The 18863-nt window shown below is 52.0% G+C and overlaps 1 protein-coding gene and 1 long non-coding RNA gene across 4 annotated transcripts; both read right to left on the bottom strand.

The window, feature by feature from the left end:
* Positions 1-900: 900 nt before the first annotated feature.
* On the bottom strand, positions 901-18274 carry Ap1m1 (adaptor-related protein complex AP-1, mu subunit 1). 3 transcript variants are annotated; one of them, XM_006509538.4, is made up of 13 exons: positions 18044-18274; positions 16349-16563; positions 11492-11648; positions 9107-9174; positions 8408-8538; positions 7459-7606; positions 6418-6544; positions 5310-5452; positions 5007-5078; positions 4654-4812; positions 2465-2590; positions 2105-2180; positions 902-1552 (listed from the first exon to the last, which is right to left on the bottom strand). In XM_006509538.4, exons 3-13 carry the CDS (start codon positions 11610-11612, stop codon positions 1530-1532), a joined length of 1194 nt encoding a protein of 397 aa, XP_006509601.1. In that variant the 5' UTR covers positions 11613-11648; positions 16349-16563; positions 18044-18274; the 3' UTR covers positions 902-1529. The 3 variants fall into 3 exon arrangements, with proteins under 3 accessions (NP_031482.1, XP_006509601.1, XP_030099112.1); XM_030243252.1 differs by lacking the exon at positions 18044-18274 and adding an exon at positions 17677-18035; NM_007456.5 differs by lacking the exon at positions 16349-16563 and having other exon boundaries at positions 901-1552; positions 18044-18269.
* Positions 14320-16342, bottom strand: Gm51536. The gene is made up of 2 exons (XR_003947404.1): positions 15799-16342; positions 14320-15349 (listed from the first exon to the last, which is right to left on the bottom strand). It is a non-coding gene; the product is annotated as a predicted gene, 51536 (long non-coding RNA).
* Positions 18275-18863: the final 589 nt, after the last annotated feature.

The raw sequence follows: 18863 nt of genomic DNA, 5'->3' as shown, positions 1-18863 counted from the left end.
TGGGCTTTTGGCAGTTCTTTCCATGCAGCATGTGAGTACTAAGGACTGAAGTCAAGTTCCCAGACTCAGCATCAGGCTCTCTCACATGCTGTGCCACTTTGCTGGCCAGCGTTGGTTCTCATGCATTGGCTGGTGGCTTCCAGATCAGCATTCCTCTGACTTATGAGCCATCTATGCTTCCTGGTGTCTGTCCTGATGCCTGTGCTCAGCTTTGCTACCTGCTTCAGCACCTTTGTGCCCTCTGATGACCTGGGCTGCTCCTCTGCCTCTCAGCTGCTATTTCTTTTTGCTGGTGTTCAGGGTGGAACTTGGAGTCCTGTACATCTGCATCCCTAATGTATGCAGGGCAATGGTGGGTGGGTTTTGGGTGACTGGATTAAAATGAGCTGCACAGAGCCATAGCCTGCTGCAGACCTGTAGAGTGACAGGTGACAGGATGCAGTCTGGACTGGCAGTCCTGTGACCACTGGTGAGGCAGGACTGAGGGGCGCCTAGGGTGTTCTAGGCCCTGTGTTGGGAAGGTTGTACTTGGCTATGGAAGTGAGGTATGCATGACACACCCCACATAGGAAGTGTGGTGACAAGGAGAGGCAGGGAGCACAATGAGAGGGTCCTGAGGGTCAGAGCTCAGAAAGCCCATGCAGAAACTCAGGACTTCCAAGCCGATAGCTTTAGACCACCAGAGGGCAGCCACGATGCAAAGGCATGACAGGCAAGCTAGAGACCCTGAGAGGATACTCTATCTAGTGTCCCTTGGAAGGGCACTCCAGCTCCAGCTACCCAGGGAAGGGAAGTGTGGTCCTGTCACTGCTAGGCCTGCTTTGATGCAAGGGAAGTCAACGGGTCATACAGGGTCCCTATGTGGGGCCTGAACCAACAGCACACAGAGAGAAGACAGGCAGCAGATGTAACAAATGGATTTTAATATAACTGTCACACACACACATGGGTCCAGGACAACGAGGCCTTGTACAGTGAGGGTAGCCTGTGCCTGCCCAGGAATTTTAGGGCAAAGGCTGAGGCCATGTGCCCTTCTGAGAAAACACTGATGTGGTCAAGGGCTGGCAAGGGAGGCACAGCCGGCCCAGGCAGAGCAACTATCCGGCATACAGACCAGCATGGATAGGGGACAGCTGCCCTCATTAAGTGCAGCATGGCAGCTGCACAGGACACTTGAAGAAAGGTGACAGGACAGCCACAGATGACAATGACAATGACCAACATGCTCAGCAAAATGGCAACAGAAGGGAGGCTTCGGAGGTGGGCAGGGATGGCGTCTACAGGGTGGTGGGTGGCCAGTCATGAGGCACCAGGAGCACAGCTCCAGCTGGCTTGTCCCTGGGGGAGGCTGGCAGGCCCTTCCTTCCCACCCTGGATCAGAATGGGACCAGGGAAGGGGTTCTGTGTGAGTCCACTCAGGCTTGAGGAGAGGGTGGCTGCATGTCCAGGGCCACCCTCTAGCTTCAGTTTTGGTGAGTGTGGCAGGTGTGCCCTGAGGCTAGGTGGGCTGGGCTGGTGGCAGAGGCCTCTCACTGGGTCCGGAGCTGATAATCTAAAAACAGAACATTCACCTTCAGCTCCACACAGACACCCAGGGCACCCACCCTCAGCTCCATACAGACACCCAGGGCACCCACCCTCAGCTCCACACAGACACCCAGAGCACCCACCCTCAGCTCCACATGGTCACCCAGGGCACCCACCCTCAGCTCCACATGGTCACCCAGGGCACCCACCCTCAGCTCCACACAGACACCCAGGGCACCCACCCTCAGCTCCACACAGACACCCAGGGCACCCACCCTCAGCTCCACACAGACACCCAGGGCACCCACCCTCAGCTCCACACAGACACCCAGAGCACCCACCCTCAGCTCCACATGGTCACCCAGGGCACCCACCCTCAGCTCCACATGGTCACCCAGGGCACCCACCCTCAGCTCCACATGGTCACCCAGGGCACTCACCCTCAGATCCACACAGACACCCAGGGCACTCACCCTCAGCTCCACACAGACACCCAGAGCACCCACCCTCAGCTCCACATAGGAAGATACAGTCTAGAAAGACCTCTGTAGGTCCTGCCAGTCAGGCAGCCACTTACCTCCGTTCTGTGTGATATATCGTACCCAGGGCAGGGCCTGGTACCCACTCTTCTCAATGATTTTCAGGTAGCGCACCTGGACACAAGGACCTTGAGTGTGCTGCACCCCCACCAGCACCCCTCATCCAAAAGGCAAGGCCAAGGGGGCAGGCCTGACATTGTATGAGGGGCTGTCAGAGGCAGCCAAGACCCAGGCTTGGTAACCTTGAGCCTTTCAGGGGAATAATATGCTCCCCTCATCCACACAGTTTGAGGGGCTCCAAGGAAATAGGCCCTATGTCAGGATGGGGGTTTGGAGGTTCTGTTGTGACTTTGGGCTCAAGTGTGGGGTTCAGGCAGTCAGACCTAACACATTCATACCTGGATGCCAGAGGTAGTGAAATAGGGGATCTCAAACTTGACGCTGATGGGGGGCTTTCCCTCCTTGTCTTCAGCTTCCACACTGGGAAGGCCAAAGTGGGCCCGCATCAGGTACTCCTTGCCACCCTGGGGGCCGATGTAGGAGGTAGTTAGGTGGCTGCCCAGCCCACAACCAATGTGCTGTCTCTCAGGCTAGCTCATGGCTCCCAGGAGCCAAAGCAGGACAGACAGGGTGTGAAGTGGCTTTACCAGCTCCTAGGGAGACGGATAGGTGGCTGTGGAGCCAGACTGTCCAGACAGGTCCACAAGGAAAGCACGGGAGCACACTGGGGAGAGTGGTGGGTCCTCCTGCACAGCCCCAAGGGGACTGTGAACAGGGAGAGGGAGGACACTGAAGTGTGGGCAGGTGCAGGTTTCCAGGAGTCCAGCAATAACTTGGAGGTGGTGTGAGAGTGGGACCAGTCAGGTAGCTGAGACACTTGCCCTGCTCTGGCCAGGTAGCACATCAGGCCTGGGCTTGGCTGTCCCCTCTGTCTGGCACCCCAACTCTGTTATACCCACGACACGTGGCCTTTGGTTTCCTGAGCTCACACTTAGGGGCAGCAGGAGTGGCTGTGACTAGGACCATGCTTAGGAGCTGGGGTGCAGCAGGACAGAGCTTCCATAGCCTAACTCCCCTTTATCAGCTCCCATCCATAAAGGATGCCATGACATCTGCATGGGAGCTGGAGCAAACAGCCTTCTGACTCCTGGTGCCTAACAACAAAGTAAGGGGAAATGGAAAGAGAAGACCTGCTCACAGGAAACACAAGAGTAAGCAGGGCCTAGCAATCTCAGCATTCAGGGCAGGAGGAAGGTGGCAAGTTTAAGGCCAGCCTGGGATACAAGAGTTTGAGGTCACTCTGGGCTACAGAATGAGTTGCAGACCACTGACACTATCCAGGGAGACCCTGTTTCAAACAAAGTCACTACAAAATAAAAATACAAAACAACTTCTATGTGAAAACAGAAGTTGTAGAAAATGGTGTTGCATGTTACACTGTAGGTTTCATGGGTACAGATTTAGGGTGGAGCTGGAAGAAATGTTTATCTGCATCAACACTAATGTAAAAATTACCAGTGAGTGGACTGAACTTAAAGGAGGGAGTGTGACTGGGCTGGGGACTGGGTCAGTGGCTGCAGTATTGCTTTGGGTGCACAGTCACAAATCAAAGACCAAGGAAACATGAGGACAGATACCAGAGCACGCCTCTAACCATAGCACTGGGGAGGCAGAGGCAGGTGGATCTCTGTGAGTTTGAGGCCAGCCTGGTCTAAACAGTGCTACATAGTAAGACCCAACCTCAAAGACAAAGACAAAAATGTGATGGACAAGAATCCAGAACTGTTAAGCACCTCTGGCAGGAATGACACTGTGCCACTGCTACACAAAACACCAAGGCAGAGCCTCAAACAATTCTAACAATTCTAATGGCAAATCATTCTCTTGTGGGTGTATGCCTGAGAACAGGAAGCAGGGTATGGAGGAGAGCCCTGTGCACTAATATCCACTGCAGCATAACTTGGGTGCACCAAGAGTGCCTATCAGTGAAAAAGGAAGGGGCATGGTGTGGAGTACTACCTGGCCTTAAAAAGGACTGCAGCAATATGTAGGACACTGATGAGCTTTGCCACTGTGCCATGTGACAAAAGGCTGGGAAAGTGCAATAGTGGTCACCAGGGCCAGGCAGCATCTACCCTGAGTTTGGCCATCCTTCCCACCTATAATCCCCAACTCTGGGAGGCCCTTAAGTCAGTGTGGACAGTAGGAGAGTCTACCATGCTTGGGGTACCTTGGGATCATCTCCAGTACACAGAAAGGGTAGAAAGATGAAGGCAGCCCTGGCTCTCACTATTTCTTCTCTGGTGAGGACAAAGATAAGGGTGGAGGTGCACCAGGGAATCCTACTGTATGCGGTCCTCTGCGCACTGTGGCTGTGCTGCAGCACCAAGTGAAAGCTCTCCTGGGATGGATCTATAGCCAGCTCTCCCCTAGTCCTGTAGGGTACAGAGAGGGGCTGCAGTGTTCCTGGGACCAGGATGCCACTAAGCAGGACTGCCCCTCACTGAAAGGAAACACCTTTCCCAAGGTGGCACAGGGATGGGTCTTGGGAAGATATTTTGGGGTACCTGGCAAATATGGGGCTCACCGGAAAGGACTTGACGGACCACACGATCTCACTGTTTTCAGGGACCCACTTGACACTCCCCACTGTAGTCTTGAACTTGGGTGAATCAGCATCGTTGGGGACTGGTATATGGATCTCTACATTGTTGGCTGTTGACCGCCTCTTGAACTGGCTCTTGGCCTGCAAGGAGGCCCCAGGCAGAGGCTCTGGATGATGCAAGGAAGGGAGTCTGGCCACCCCCAGCCACCTTACCAGGGCCACACAGTCTCTGCCTGGTAGTGGATTCCCATTACCCACCAAAGATTCTGACTATTCCAGGCACTGCCCACGCCTGACTTGGGCCTCCAAGGTGCCCACCCTCTCCTCTCACCGACCTTGACCATGTACTCAATGCGGCTGTGGGAATGCTTCTCAATCACGGACTCAATCCAGATCAAAGGCTTCACCTGTGGGTGCGGAGAAGGCACTCACACCATGTCTCATGCTACTGAGGGAAAACTGAGGCCAGACAAGGCCCCATTCTTCCAGGAGACCACTGTGTATGCCAGTAGAGGGTGATGACCATGGTACAGCCAGTGGTGGTCAAGGTTTCAGCCCACATAGGGAGCTGGGAGGCAGGTGGCCAGAGGATGTGGGAGGATTGGTGTTGAACTTGCCTGGGAATTTGCTACACTCACATGGGTGTTGAGGCGGTAGGACATGAGTTCAAACTCTCCGTCGGGTGGGATGAAGGAGATAGTGCGGTCGTTCTCAAAACGTGACAGCCGCACACACTGGTGGAATTTCACATCCTCCAGCTCCACTGACTTGCTCTTCCCTCCTATGCACAGCAAGGGTGAGGCTGGCAGTGGTTATAAGTCCCTGCCCATGCCCAAAAGGCATCCACAAGAAGCCAGTTCCTAGACAGCCTCCTGTCACCTCCTTCCATCACATGCTTGCCTAATGCTAGCATGGAGTCCTGGGCTGCCCTGCTTATGCCATGCCAGTCTTCAGCAGCCAGATAGCAACAGGTCAGGGCACATTTGCTAAGTGGCTGTGGGTCCATTCACCCACTACAAAGGGACCAGGAGGCTGTCAGGGGCCAGGAACCAGTGAGATGCTACGGCAGCCTGGGCATGCCCACCTGTACTGCACTCTGCCATTTAGAAGCCTCACCACGGAAAGAGGCCAGCTTTGGTGTGACCTCACAACAACCTACCCTCAATGAGAAGGGGACAGAGGATGGGGCCAGGCTGTACTCTGGGTCTCCCTGATGACATCTAAGTACTCAGAACCTAGGTTCTCTGCCACCCTCTTCACAGTCTTATACTGTAGCCCAGGATGGCCTCAAACTCAGAATCTTCCTGCCTCAGTGTCCTGAGTGATGACGGGCAGATGCCACCATACCAGCCAGATCGCCCTGTCTTTTTTGGTGCTGGTGGGTCAACACTGACCACTTACTGAGCTGCAGTAATGTGCGACTCTGTGTTACATCTTGTTCACTGTGTAAGGGAGGGAGTGTGTGCTGCAGTGCACATGTGGCAGTCAGAGGACAACTTGTAGGAAATGGTTCTCTCCTTCTACCATGTGGGCTCAAGATATCACAATAAGGCCGTGGGGCCTGGCAGCAATGCCTTTATCTGATGAGCCATCTCAAAGACCCAAGAAATTTTCTTAAACCTGGTACTTGAAAGCAGCTGGCTGTCCCACCAGGTAAGCATGCACTCAGCTCTGACTCAGGGTCAAGTGAAGTCACCTCCCGAGAACAAGACAGATCCAGCCTCTGCACTGTCTTCAGGTACTCACGGCCTGTGTTGTCGAAGAGGACCTTGTCATTGAGACCCAGGCGTAACTCAGGCATGCCTGAGAGGAAGACCCGCATCTTGATGGAACCCACAATCTCACTGCGCAGCACGTTGCCATTGGCACTGACCTGGGGACAGCAGGAGCCATGTGAGGTGTGACCTCTACCACATCTGGCTCAACTGCAAGCATGCAGTCTTCCAGCTCACCAGGTAAAAAGGAGTTCCCACCTTCTGTTTGAGGCAAGGCCTCTCACTGAGCTAGAGTTCTCATTTTGGCTGGGTTGATATTCCTGTCCCCACCTCTCAGTGCTGGGGCTACAGCCATACCACCACGCCCAGCTTCCACACTGCTGTTAGGTTCTGAACTCAGGTCCTCAAGCTTGTACACAGGTGCTCTGCTTGTGTCCCTATTTTTTACTTGCAAATGTTACTACTGTATATGAGTGTGTATTATGTGTGCCACTGCCTCTGTGTGGAGACCAGAAGACAGGTTTATGGTGATATCTCTTTTTACGAGGGCTCTGGGGATAGGACTTAGGTCATGAGGCTTGGGGTGCAGCAACTTGGCTCACTAAGCCATCCCCTAAGCCCTGTACTTTTTAAATTGTATTTATTTATTTACTGTGTGTGTGTGTGTATGAATATGCACACACTTGTGAAGTCACAGGACAGAGTGCAGGAGTCAGTTCTCTTCCACCAGGATGAAAACTCAGAAAGGCAGGCTTGTGGGAAGCCCCCTTTTACCTTCTGAGCCATCTCTCTTGCTGCCCCTTCTATTTTGTTTTTATGAGACAGTGTGATTCTGGAAGGTTTGGAACTTAAGGTTCCCCTACCTAAGTCTCCTGAGAGACACCACAATGCTATCCCTACAGATTCTGAGAGTGAGGCTGATGCAGAGACAGTAGTCTCTGGTGGCTGAGGCTGTGCCCTGCTATCGGCTGCCAGGGCCCAGGCTACACACTCTGCTGGGTTTCAGTTTTATCCCTGATTTCCACCCTGGAAAAGATGGCAGGTTAGGAAAGGAAGAGAAAAGGCAGCCTACCAAGAGGTTAACAGCCTCAATGACATCCAGGAATACTTCATTCTTCCGATACTTGATGCCTTCTGAACGCCAGGACACAGCATTGGTGACTGTGGCTGGGGGCCTAGGGGCCCCCGTTTCCAGCTTGTGGCCTTCCTGAGTGATGTACCTGTGGGGCCAAATTGCTCATTTATAGAGGTGACACACAATGTTCCACCCTGACATTAGGATGGAGCTAGGAAGAAGACGAGGGAGGCCCAACTACTTGAAACTCCACATCAGGAGGCTCCAGGAGAGGTACAGTATGTATGCTATAGCGAGAGGGCCAAATACACTTCATTTCTGAGGCAAGGCACTGACTGGTATGGGGTCGGGAATGGAGGATTAAGTGGTCAGTATTGTGGGCACCTGGAGGGACTGAGCCCTGTGCCACCAGGACAAAAGAGCAGCAGCTTTTCCTGGACTCCCAGTCAAGTGGGGAGCTGGCACCCTAGGTCACACTGAGGGATGGAAAGTGTAACATGGGGCCTGCTGGTTTCTGCCTCTGCAGGTGGGATTCCCAAGGACTGTCTCAGTTCAGTACAGTCAGCAAAGGCAGGGCTCTGATTAAAGATACTGCATTTGTGTGGGTGGAAGAAACAGGGTATACCTATAGGAAAGGGTCCTGACCCCAGAGGCACTCAGTAGAAACTCAAGACCAGCCCTTGGCTCAGCACTAAGTATCTGCAGGGCTGAATCCCAGTACCACACAAACAAACTCAGAATTAGGAACCCCAGGTTCAGTGCCCAGTGAACAGGACACATGGCCTACTTCTGTCAGCCCAGCATTCCAGAGGAAGAGGTAGGAGGATCAGGACCCTATCTCAAAATAACTAAAAAACAGTTGGGGCAGAAGGAACAAGCTGACTGCTCTGTTGGACTGGGAACTAAGACACTAGGGGCGGGGGTCTGCAGGGACACATGTACTCACTCCTGCAAGATCTTGCTGTCAGTGGTCTGCGGGTAGCCAAAGTCCATGAGCTCATCTAGCAGCTCGTAGATGATGACAAAGTTGTCTCGGATGCTCTCCTCCTCCAACTCCTTAAAGTACTCGGAGAAGACCTGGGCCAGGTGCAGTAGAGCAGGACTCAGCCCAGGCCCAAGGCCACCCCAGCTAGAGTGATTGCACCCGTGGGTGATAGCACAGACCCTGAACCCAAAGATCTAAACTACAGACCACAGGCACTGACCAGGAGTGGCTCTGTGCTAGCACTTCAGCTCTCTAGATTGCCTCTGTGGTCAATCCCAACTGCGCCTGTGATCCCTGCCTCTGCCTCAAGACTGCTGCCTACCCCCATAAAGTGTTGGCTCTCTGGCTGTAGACAAGCATCTCCATTTCTATGGGTAGCTAGGAGGCTAATGAAGGGACCTGGTCTTTACACTAACACAGAAGCACACAAGTGGGAAAGACCAGCTCTAGGGAAAAATGTGCCCCAGCACCCCAATCATATTTCACCAATTAGAAGTGGCAAAGCCAGGCTGCTCACTGTGAACCTGATCAGGAGGAAACCAAAAAGACAATGGGTTCCCTTGCCCCATCTCCTACCCTTGGCTAAGAGGCACCCACCCAAGAGGGAGTGCAATCCCCAAAGCCCTCTCCAGGAGGGAAGTCCCACCACTGGGGCCTTACCTGTACCACCTTGTAGAGGAAGGAGAACACCAGTGACACACAAGCATTCTTTTTTGAAGTGGCGACCACTGCAGTGGCAGTCAAGGAGCTTTCTGAGGCCAGGATATCAAATCATAGGTGCCCATCCCCATGGCTCCCTATACCAGCTGCACTCCAGTGGTACACTGGGCCCAAGATTAGGACTAAGCCCCCAATCTGAGCCAGGTCAGAGGCATGTGGTAAGCAGAGGAGTCTTGGGGACACAGAGAGTGTAAGGTTTAAAGGGTAGCTTCTGGGTACTGTATTGAGGAGCAAGACTGGGGGAGCCCAGCTGGGTGGGGAAGCTCTCTCTTCTTCCTTTTGGTGACAAAGCTTGGGGGGGAATGCTATACACATGTCTACTCACCCCAAATAGGGAGCCCACAGTAGATCAAAGTATGGGCCATTTCCTTTCAGGTACCCTTGGAAGCTTCCCACTGGGACCATATAAAGTCTGGTCATAAGGAAGCCAACACAGATTAGAAAATAGCTAAGGCTGCTGGTCTTCCTGTGACATATTCTATTTTACATGCTCTCCAAACACTAGGCCTGTTTCTGATTATGGCCTCAACAAATGGACACTTATATAAATCAATCGGTCCTGGGAAAGATTGACAGGTAGACTTAATAGGATATCAGTGAGACATGAAAAATACGCACTCACTTCTCTAGTGTACACATAGCCACAGGCCTCTTACAAGCATTTTCATGGTTCTCAGCCAACTAGGCATCATGTGTGATGTCCATGGAGAACAACAGTGACAAGCAGCCACTTCACTAACATGGATGAAGACAACTAGGTGTAATGGTACTTCTACCTACCTTACAGCCCAGCTGAGGCTTGGATAACTGAAAGGAAAAATGGAGGGCTGGAGAGATGGCTCAGTGGTTTAAGAGCACAGGTTGCTCTTCCAAAAGACCTGAGTTCAATCCCCAGCACCCACATGGTGGCTTACCACTGGCTTTAACTCTAGTCCCAGAAGGATCTAATACCTTCTTCTGGCCTGCAAACATGCAGGTAAAATATCCCTACAAATGAAAGCTTTAAAAAAATAAAATAAAAGGTTGTTAAAACAGGTAAAGAGGTCGGGCAGTGGTGGCACACGCCTTTAATCCCAGCACTTGGGAGGCAGAGGCAGGTGAATTTCTGAGTTCGAGGCCAGCCTGGTCTACAGAGTGAGTTTCAGGACAGCTAGGGCTACACAGAAAAACCCTGTCTCGAAAAAAACAACAAACAAACAACAAAAAAAAGAGTTTAAATCCAAATGGTACCCTACATTGGTGGAAAAGACATTCCTGGAGGTCATCAGTTTGTTGGATGAAAATCCCTGAGCAAAGGGTAGACTATCTCCTGTGAATTGCTGGCCAGGAAATCCTGAAGCTCCAAGAACCATGCAGGCTATTGCTATTGGTTGTATGGCAGAACTAGATGGTAAGAGCCTATTGCTGAAGACATTGTACTTGGACTGTCAGACATGGGGAAATTAAGTTGGAACCAAATGGAAACTCCCACCCTTCTGGGTGGCTTTCATAATGCCAGAAGGGGCTATGAAGGCTATTGTTGAATAGACAGCAACATTCCTGCTCAGCTATGGACCCTGTGTGCTAAAATACCACATGCTAAGCAGCATGTGCCTGATTGTGCAACAGTGGCACAGATATCATGGGTAATACCATGGGTAATACCTTTCTATTGGATTTTAGGCCCACTCCACAAGAGAGTTCACATATCAGAAAAAAAAAAAAAACCTTATGCCTGGGTGGGAGAGCAGATCAGGAGCTGCAAGGGAAGACTGTGTCTCTGGGAAGAGTTGGCATCTGTGCCTGTTGGAGGCCACACACACGCACACATTTACTTACTGACCCTGGGGGGACAGACAGCTAAAGACCTGGTACACCCCACTGCTTACTGCATAGCCAGATCTTCAGAGGTCTGCTCAAAGCCCCAAGTGGTGGGTGCACCCATGGTGGGTCTCCACTTGGCACCACACTTGATTTGAGGCTGAAGCGAGGCTGGGGATGTTGGGCACATGAGAACTTTCCACCCCTACTCCTACCCGATCCCCTCATTTGTCCACTCCTGCCTCTGGCCATACACAGCAGCCAGAAATCTCTAGACCACAAAGCCACCTACAATCAGCCCACCCCATCCAAAGACCTACCCCATTTAACATGACACATCTCCAAAGGACAACCTCAGGCCCAGTTGGCTCCTACTCTTGCCATGTACCCCTCCCTTCCTCTCCACAGCTGCAGCTTCTGGAATACTTAGCATTCCCTAGGCCTATGGCCTCTGGCTACTCTGTTGTCCTGTGCTGGTGGGCAGGCATGTCATTCCCAAACCCCGACTCCGCAGCACAGGGATACGGTACAGGTTGTTGTGCTTAATCCACATGAAACGAACGCCACCATGGGCCAAGATAGGTGACAGCATGCCCTCCTCCTCCTTCTCCATCAGAATGGGCATGAAGTGCTCCACCTCTGACATGTCCACATCCCCACGGTAGTTCCTGCAGATGAGCACCTGCATCAGGAAGGAAAGAAGGGATGGCTTCCTCTCTGAGTGCCTGAGGTAGGGTTGAGGACAATCTGTGAAGGACACAACTTGAAGCTAGTCTGATTTCCACCCTAGAGAATTCCCACCACAAGGCTCTTCCTGCACCAGAAGGCAGAGAGAGGAGGGACTGTTCCCACAGACGCTGGGGCAAGCTTTGCCTTGTGAGTACTCCATGTAGACCTCCTCATGTGGGTGCACTTGGCTCTCTGAGCACCTTATCCCTGAGGAGTCCAAGTTTATAAGATCCCACTGAGGCCTGGACAGGAATAACCCTGCCCTGCTCTTCCTCACTGCAGAGTCTGAACCACTGTCCACCATCCAGGGGGACTGTGGAACGGCAAAGTTAGTGGCTCCTCAGAAAGTGACACCAGAGTTAAGCATGACCCAGTGGCTTATCTTAGAGAATCAGAGAAACTGTGTGTCCATGGACACTCAAAAGGAGAATGGAGCTGGGAGTGGAGATGGGTCCAAGGAGCCCAGGTACAGATCAAATCTACTATGCAGCCAAGGACAGCCTTCAATTCCTGCTTCTCCTGCTGCTGCCTCCTGAGTGCTGGGATGACAGGTGTGAGTCAGCCCACATAAATGAACACTTCAGTGGCTGAATCTTAACTAGAAACAGACCAGAGACAAAGATATATCTTTCAACATATGTATGGAGAATTTGGGTCTGAACCTACCCAAAGCACTCCACAGCTAGGTTCCAGGACCCCAGGATTCCAGAATCTGAAGGCCCTCCAATACAGTGCTGTGGTGTCTAAGGACAGCCTGCTCTGACAAAAAAACATGCCTGAGGAGCCGGGCGTGGTGGCGCACACCTTTAATTCCAGCACTTGGGAGGCAGAGGCAGGCAGATTTCTGAGTTCGAGGCCAGCCTGGTCTACAGAGTAAGTTCCAGGACAGTAAGGGCTACACAGAGAAACCTTGTCTTGAAACAAATAAACAAACAAAAAATAAAATAAAATAAAATAAATAAAAAAAATCCTAGAGCCAGGTGTGGTGGCACACGCCAATCCCAGCACTTGGGAGGCAGAGGCAGGTGGGTCTCTGAGTTGGAGAATAGCCTGATCTACAGATCAAGTTCCAGGACAGCCAGGGCTACACAGAGAAACCTGTCTCAAAAACCAAATAAACAGGGGCTGGAGAGATGGCTTAGCAATGAAGAGCACTGGTTGCTCTTGCAGAGGACCCGGGTTCAATTACCAGGTTCAATTATAGCAGGTCACATCTGTCCATGACTTCAGTTCCAGGGCTTCTGACACCCTCACACATGTAGTCAAAATACTAATGAACATAAAATAAAAATTGTATGTGTACGCGCGCGCGCGCACACACACACACACACACACACACACACACACACAAATAAACAAATAGATAAATAAATCTCAAGTTGGAAAATGGCTTGTTGCTTAAGTGTGCTGCTGCTCTTTCAGAGGACCCAGGTTTAGTTCCCAGCATCCATACTGGGTAGCTCACAGATGCTTGTAACTCCAGCTCTAGGGGATTTGATGTCTTCTGGCCTCCAGGAGCACCTGCACACTTGTGTATACACCAGTATCCCTCTCCCCTTAACCCTTCCCCCACATTTTTTTTTAAATCAGGATTTACCATTCAGGGTTAGTGGAGGACATATATAGAATGTGAATGCAGGACATGGGACTCTGAGATGCAGGACATGAAGATGCCCAGGGTAGGCTCTACCCTCAGAGTCACTGTGCATAGTGGAAACCAATCAGGAAGTGCTCCCTGGAGGACCCTGAGGAAGTGGCTGCAGGAAGGGGCCACGAGGAAGCTGTGGGTGAGGGCCCTGTTACTTGGTGACAGTGCCTGTCTTGTCACACTGTCTGCTATCAGCATGGCTAGTTGGCCATGTGGCAGTGCTACAGCAATCCTGAGATGCAGTGCTAGACCTGCACCACCTGCTGCCGAATCTGTCACTTCAGAAAGCACTGTCTCTGCTGCTCCTAGCTGGGAGACTGCAGTGAGGACAGTTCCTTCCCAGTCCTTTTTGGGCCTCGTTGGGGACACAGTGCCCACAGAGTAAGCTTTTGGGTCTGATGTTCCCCACCCCATCTGAGGAACTCACACTTGCTCACTTCTATCATATCTCTTATGTGGTAGGCTGCTTAGTGTGTGGGGTTTTTGTTTGTTTGTTTGTTTTTTGTTTTTTGCAAACTGGGTTTCTTTGTGTAGCCCTGGCTGTCCTGGAACTCACTCTGTAGACCAGGCTGGCCTCAAACTTAGAAATCTGCCTGCCTCTGCCTCCCGAGTGCTGGGATTAAAGGCGTGTGCCACCACCGCCCTTCGGCTGGTTAGTTTTATAGATTGCAATGTTCAGAGAGGTGGAGCTGCCTGCCTGAGGTAACACAGAAGAAAGAGAGAGCAGGGTCACGATCTCAGAGGCATCCTTACTCCCACTGACTGTGCTCACTGAGAACTCTTCTCCTGGCAGCTCTAAGCTCACTTTCTTCCCCAGATGTGCAGGGATTGGGCTAGACTGGTCAGAGCCAGTCAGAAGGCCTGACTGTTTACCTCACCAGGGCTGCTCAGGAGTTTGTTTGCTTGCTCAGAAAACATAGAGTGAAGCTATGTGATGGCTACCACCATGGTAGCCAAGGTCGACATGGTTCCCTCACTGTCACAGCTGTCTGGGGACAACTGGGGACCTTCTCACTAGTCTCGCCTTCAATCAAGGCTTGAAGAGATAGGGAGGAGTATCAGGAATCCCCTAGGGACTCAGGGAGGACAGCCACTTCTGAACTGGTGTGGCAGTGTAGGGAGACAAGCAAGACACTGAGACAGCCCTTCTCTTTGCTGATCTCTCACCCCATGGTCCTTCCCCATGAAGCAGAAGAGGATTCGGCTTCAATAAAAGCTAGACAGGGAGGGGGCTGGTGAGATGGCTCAGTGGGTAAGAGCACCTGACTGCTCTTCCGAAGGTCCAGAGTTCAAATCCCAGCCACCACATGGTGGCTCACAACCATCTGTAACAAGATCTGACTCCCTCTTCTGGAGTGTCTGAAGACAGCTACGGTGTACTTACATATAATAAATAAATACATCTTTAAAAAAAAATCTAGAAAAGCTAGACAGGGTGGCCTCTACTCGATCAAACCCAGGGGCAACTCTCTGTCCCTAGAGGAGACTCACATTCCTACACCCTTCCCCTGCAGCAGCGCTGTCCACCTCTGAGACCCAGGGCCTCCAGGGTGCCTTATGGTCATCTTGGACATTTTCTGAGTACACCTTGTCACTCGCAGACCCTCTCCACCAAAGCATGTGACATGTTAGCTTTTCCATGGCTCCTTTTCCTTCTCAGCAGAACACCTTGGAACTTGCTGAGTTCTGTCTAACAGCTAGGCTCTGCTCTGGTCATCAGGAGCCAGTATGGAATGAGTTTGGTGTGCCTTCTCAGGAACATCGGAGGAGAAAGGAATGGACAGATAAAACATACATGTAATGCAGTAGGCAGTATGGGCTAGAAGATGCAGTGTGCACAGGGTGGGGTAGGATACGATCCCAGTTAGGGCAAGCAGGAGAGGCTTCCTGGAGGAGGTGTTGTTGAACTGAAGCCAGGCCACACAGCTCTCCACAGATGCAGGTACAAAGGTCCCAAGGCAGAAGCAGACAGGTTGTCTCAACACCTGCTTTAGGGTTCCCACTGGCTAAAGTGGAATGAGCCAGAGTCACATGGAAAAGCACTGGGTGGGAGGGTAGGGAGATTATGAGAACTCAGACTATACAAGTCCTTGTGAACAACTGGGACTTTGTTCTCAGTGCCCAAAAGGGAAGCATGGAGAGAGGAAGGCGGGAAAGCAATACTTCTGTACTCCAAATCTAGAGTCACCAGAGCCACAGACAGCATCCAAGTGTTCTTGGAGGACCTCCTATTTGCCAAAAGTAGCCACATGGAATCCCTTGGTAATGAGAGGCTCAGTGTGGCATGTTGTCATGAGGCTGGTTTGATTTTAGAAGGAGGCAGGAAACTACAGCTTTCTAGAGACAGGTCTGACCACATCCCAACCTGGGGACTCCTGCCTGGAACTGCAGTGGCCCTGGAGCTTCCTCCCATTGCATCCCCAAAGTCCCAGCACCAGTCTATGGGCTGACTTACACCCGGCATGCCAACTGGGACATCTGTCACCTTCTCAGAACCACATCAGGTGCCTGCTCTGCTTGGATGTCTTTCATAACCTTCTCTAAATGCCAAACAGAAGGCAAATAGCTATTCAGTTGCTGGTCCAAGTGTTCTGCTAGGTCAAGAGGCCTGTGGAGCCCAAATACTATGCTCTGTTGACCTTGCTAGGGCCAGGCTTGTCTCACATCTATACTCAATAACTCAGATAAGGCTCTTCAGATCCATTAGGAAAGCAAGGCTCAGACTGCCCAAGGTGCTGAGCCAAGGTGCTTGTCTATGATCATACAGCTCAGCTGCGGAGATTGGCTGAATCCACATGTAAATATGGCTCTACAGCTTCAGCCCAGGATGGGTACTTGCTTGTGCCAATGAGATGTTTGCTAAAGGAACAAGCAAGCCACGACAGGCAGCCCACTGTACCTCTAGGCCAGGTTGGAAGGCAGAGCATATGTCATGAGACCTAGGGAACACTGCCCCTACCCAGCTTCCCAGAAGGCTGTGGAGGAGGCCCAGGTCTGGAACTCACCAGTTGTCGATCTTGGGTGACATACAAGGCAGGTACACACTCAAGGGACTAAGGAAAACGTGGAGGGTGGGGCTCTTCTAAGCTCTAGCTCTTCCATGTAGACTGGACATCAATGTTCTTTCACTGCTAAATGTTGGACTTGTTTACTGTGGCTGGACCTGTTCTGGTAGCTTCCAAACATAAGAGGCTGGCCACTTGCCTTCCACTCTGACAGCCTGAGGTAGAGCGACAGACAGTGCCTTTCTTAAGGCTAAATGTGCCTTCCTGGAAGAGGCTTTTGCATAGAGTACACTGTGGCTGCCTGACAGAGAGCTTGTTGTTCTAGGCTCTATCCTCAGCACCACAAAACCATCCATTATGCTAGGGAGACAGCTCAGTCTGTATTTTCCAAATATCCGACCTGAACTCTATACCCAAATCCCAGGTAACAGCCAGGTGCTTACCAGGTGGTGGTGGCAAATACCTTAATCCCAGCACCTGGGAGGCAGAGGCAGGTCAGTCTCTAAATTCAAGGCCAGCCTGGTCTACAGAGTGAGTTCCAGGACAGCCAGAGCTACACAGAGAAAACTTGTCTCATAAAACCAAGAGAGGGAAAAAGTCAGATTCTGCTGGGAAGTACAGACAGGCAGATCCATGCGTTTTAACGGTTCAGGCAGCCTAGCTCAATCAGTCTAGTGACCCGAGTTCGATAACAAGAGCCCATGTAAGAGTAGCAGGGGTCTCCTTCCTCCACACACCCGCAGAAACACACAAATGAAGATTTCTTTCTCAGATAACGCTGGGCAAGATGCCAGGGTCCTGTTTCTGTGCAGGGCCTTCATGTCTCAGCAGTCTTTGTTATTCCCAGTCAGGATAGCTCTCCCTGATTCTTCAGTTGCAGCTGCTAGTCCATTATGAAGACATGGCCCCAATAGGTATTCATCTATTTCTGTTTTTTCCAAGTGACTAAGTTGAGCTATGACAGATTAGGCTAACCCACGGTGGCCCTGGGCTTAGCACCTGCCTGGCGAGGATGCTTCCAGGCCGCTACTTCCCAGTAATCAGTGTGACTCTAGGCACTGTTTCCCCCTCTAAAACCACACTTTTGTTTGTTTTTGTTTTTCGAGGCAGGGTTTCTCTGTATAGCCCTGTCTGTCCTGGAACTCACTTTGTAGACCAGGCTGGCCTCGAACTCAGAAATCCGCCTGACTGCCTCCCGAGTGCTGGGATTAAAGGCGTGCGCCACCACGCCCTTCTTAAAACCACACTTTTATCATCCGCTTCTCTTAATGTCATAGGAAGCTCAGTGGCTCTAGGGAACGCTGAAGCCTGTGGAGCGAGGGACCGACCTAAGGCCATAGTTCCCGCCACGCCTCTGGCCAAGGGTCGCACGGTCCCCGGGGCGCAGGGTCCTGCTACAGGAGTTCGCAGGAGAAGCTAGAGTCCGGTACCCAGGCGAACAAAAAGGGAAAGGGGCAAAGCGGACAGTTACCTAGCAACCGCAGCCCACCAAGTTGGCTAGCAATGGGGCGGGACTCGCGGAAAGACCACCGCCCATTTCCTAGTAACTTGGTAGGGCTGGCAAGTGAGGCTGCCCCGCCTGCCTGACGCCCTAGCTGGGCTGGTCGGCCAGTTGCCTAGCAACAGGGTGGGTCCTGACAGGGCGAGGGCCCGTTGGTTGCCTGGCAACGCGGAGGGTGGCGAACCCTTCAGTACCTTGCCCTTCAGATCCAGTACGTAGACGGCGCTGGCGGACATGGCGGCTTTGGAAGGTCTCGGCAGTAGCCGAGGGCGGCGGCAACGGCAGGAACTGCGGGCGTTCAGCAAGGCCCGGCGCGCCCCGAGACACTTCCCCTCCACTTCCGGTCCATGAAGCAGCGCGTGGACCGTTATGTCCGGTCTGAAGGGAGCCGCAAGTGCGCAGGCGCGTAACTGAGTGCAAGCGCAGTAGGAACTTTTTGGCAGTATTTTTCACCCATAGCTCAAACGGGCCGGAAGTCAGGGGGCGTGGCCTTCCTGAAGAGCGGGGCCTGGAGGACCAGGGCGGGGCAGCTTTGTCATTACTCCTTGTACCTGAAGGACTAGCTGTGGAATGAAGGTGGACGCTTCCAAGCCTGTTGCTGTGAGAAGACGCTGAAAGCGGAACCGATTTGGAGTTGAGCCTTTTTTTTTCTTTTTCTTTTTTTGTTTTTTCGAGACAGCCTTGCTTTCTGCAGAAGTCAAGTAAACTAATATCCCGTCACTGACTGTGACTCGCCGTTAGGTGGCGCTTAAAGGAAGTCAGTCTCCCAATGGCAATCCAGCCTTATCAGCAATCACTTGTCACTGTCAACCTCTCAACTGACTGGGCTTCACCCGTCTTGCCCCAGTGAACCCAGGGTAGCACGTGTGTAACTTAGCCTGTGCCTAATTCACAGTAAGGCTGAGCCGGGCGTGGTAGCTAGCGCACGCCTTTAATCCCAGCACTCTGGAAGCAGAGACAGGCGGATTTCTGAGTTCGAGGCCAGCTTGGTCTACAAAGTGAATTCCAGGACAG

Source organism: Mus musculus, chromosome 8 (assembly GCF_000001635.26).
Source record: "Mus musculus strain C57BL/6J chromosome 8, GRCm38.p6 C57BL/6J".
Classification (NCBI taxonomy): Eukaryota; Metazoa; Chordata; class Mammalia; order Rodentia; family Muridae; genus Mus; species Mus musculus.
Note: the sequence above shows the minus strand (reverse complement) of the source record. Positions and strands in the feature narration are given on the sequence as shown.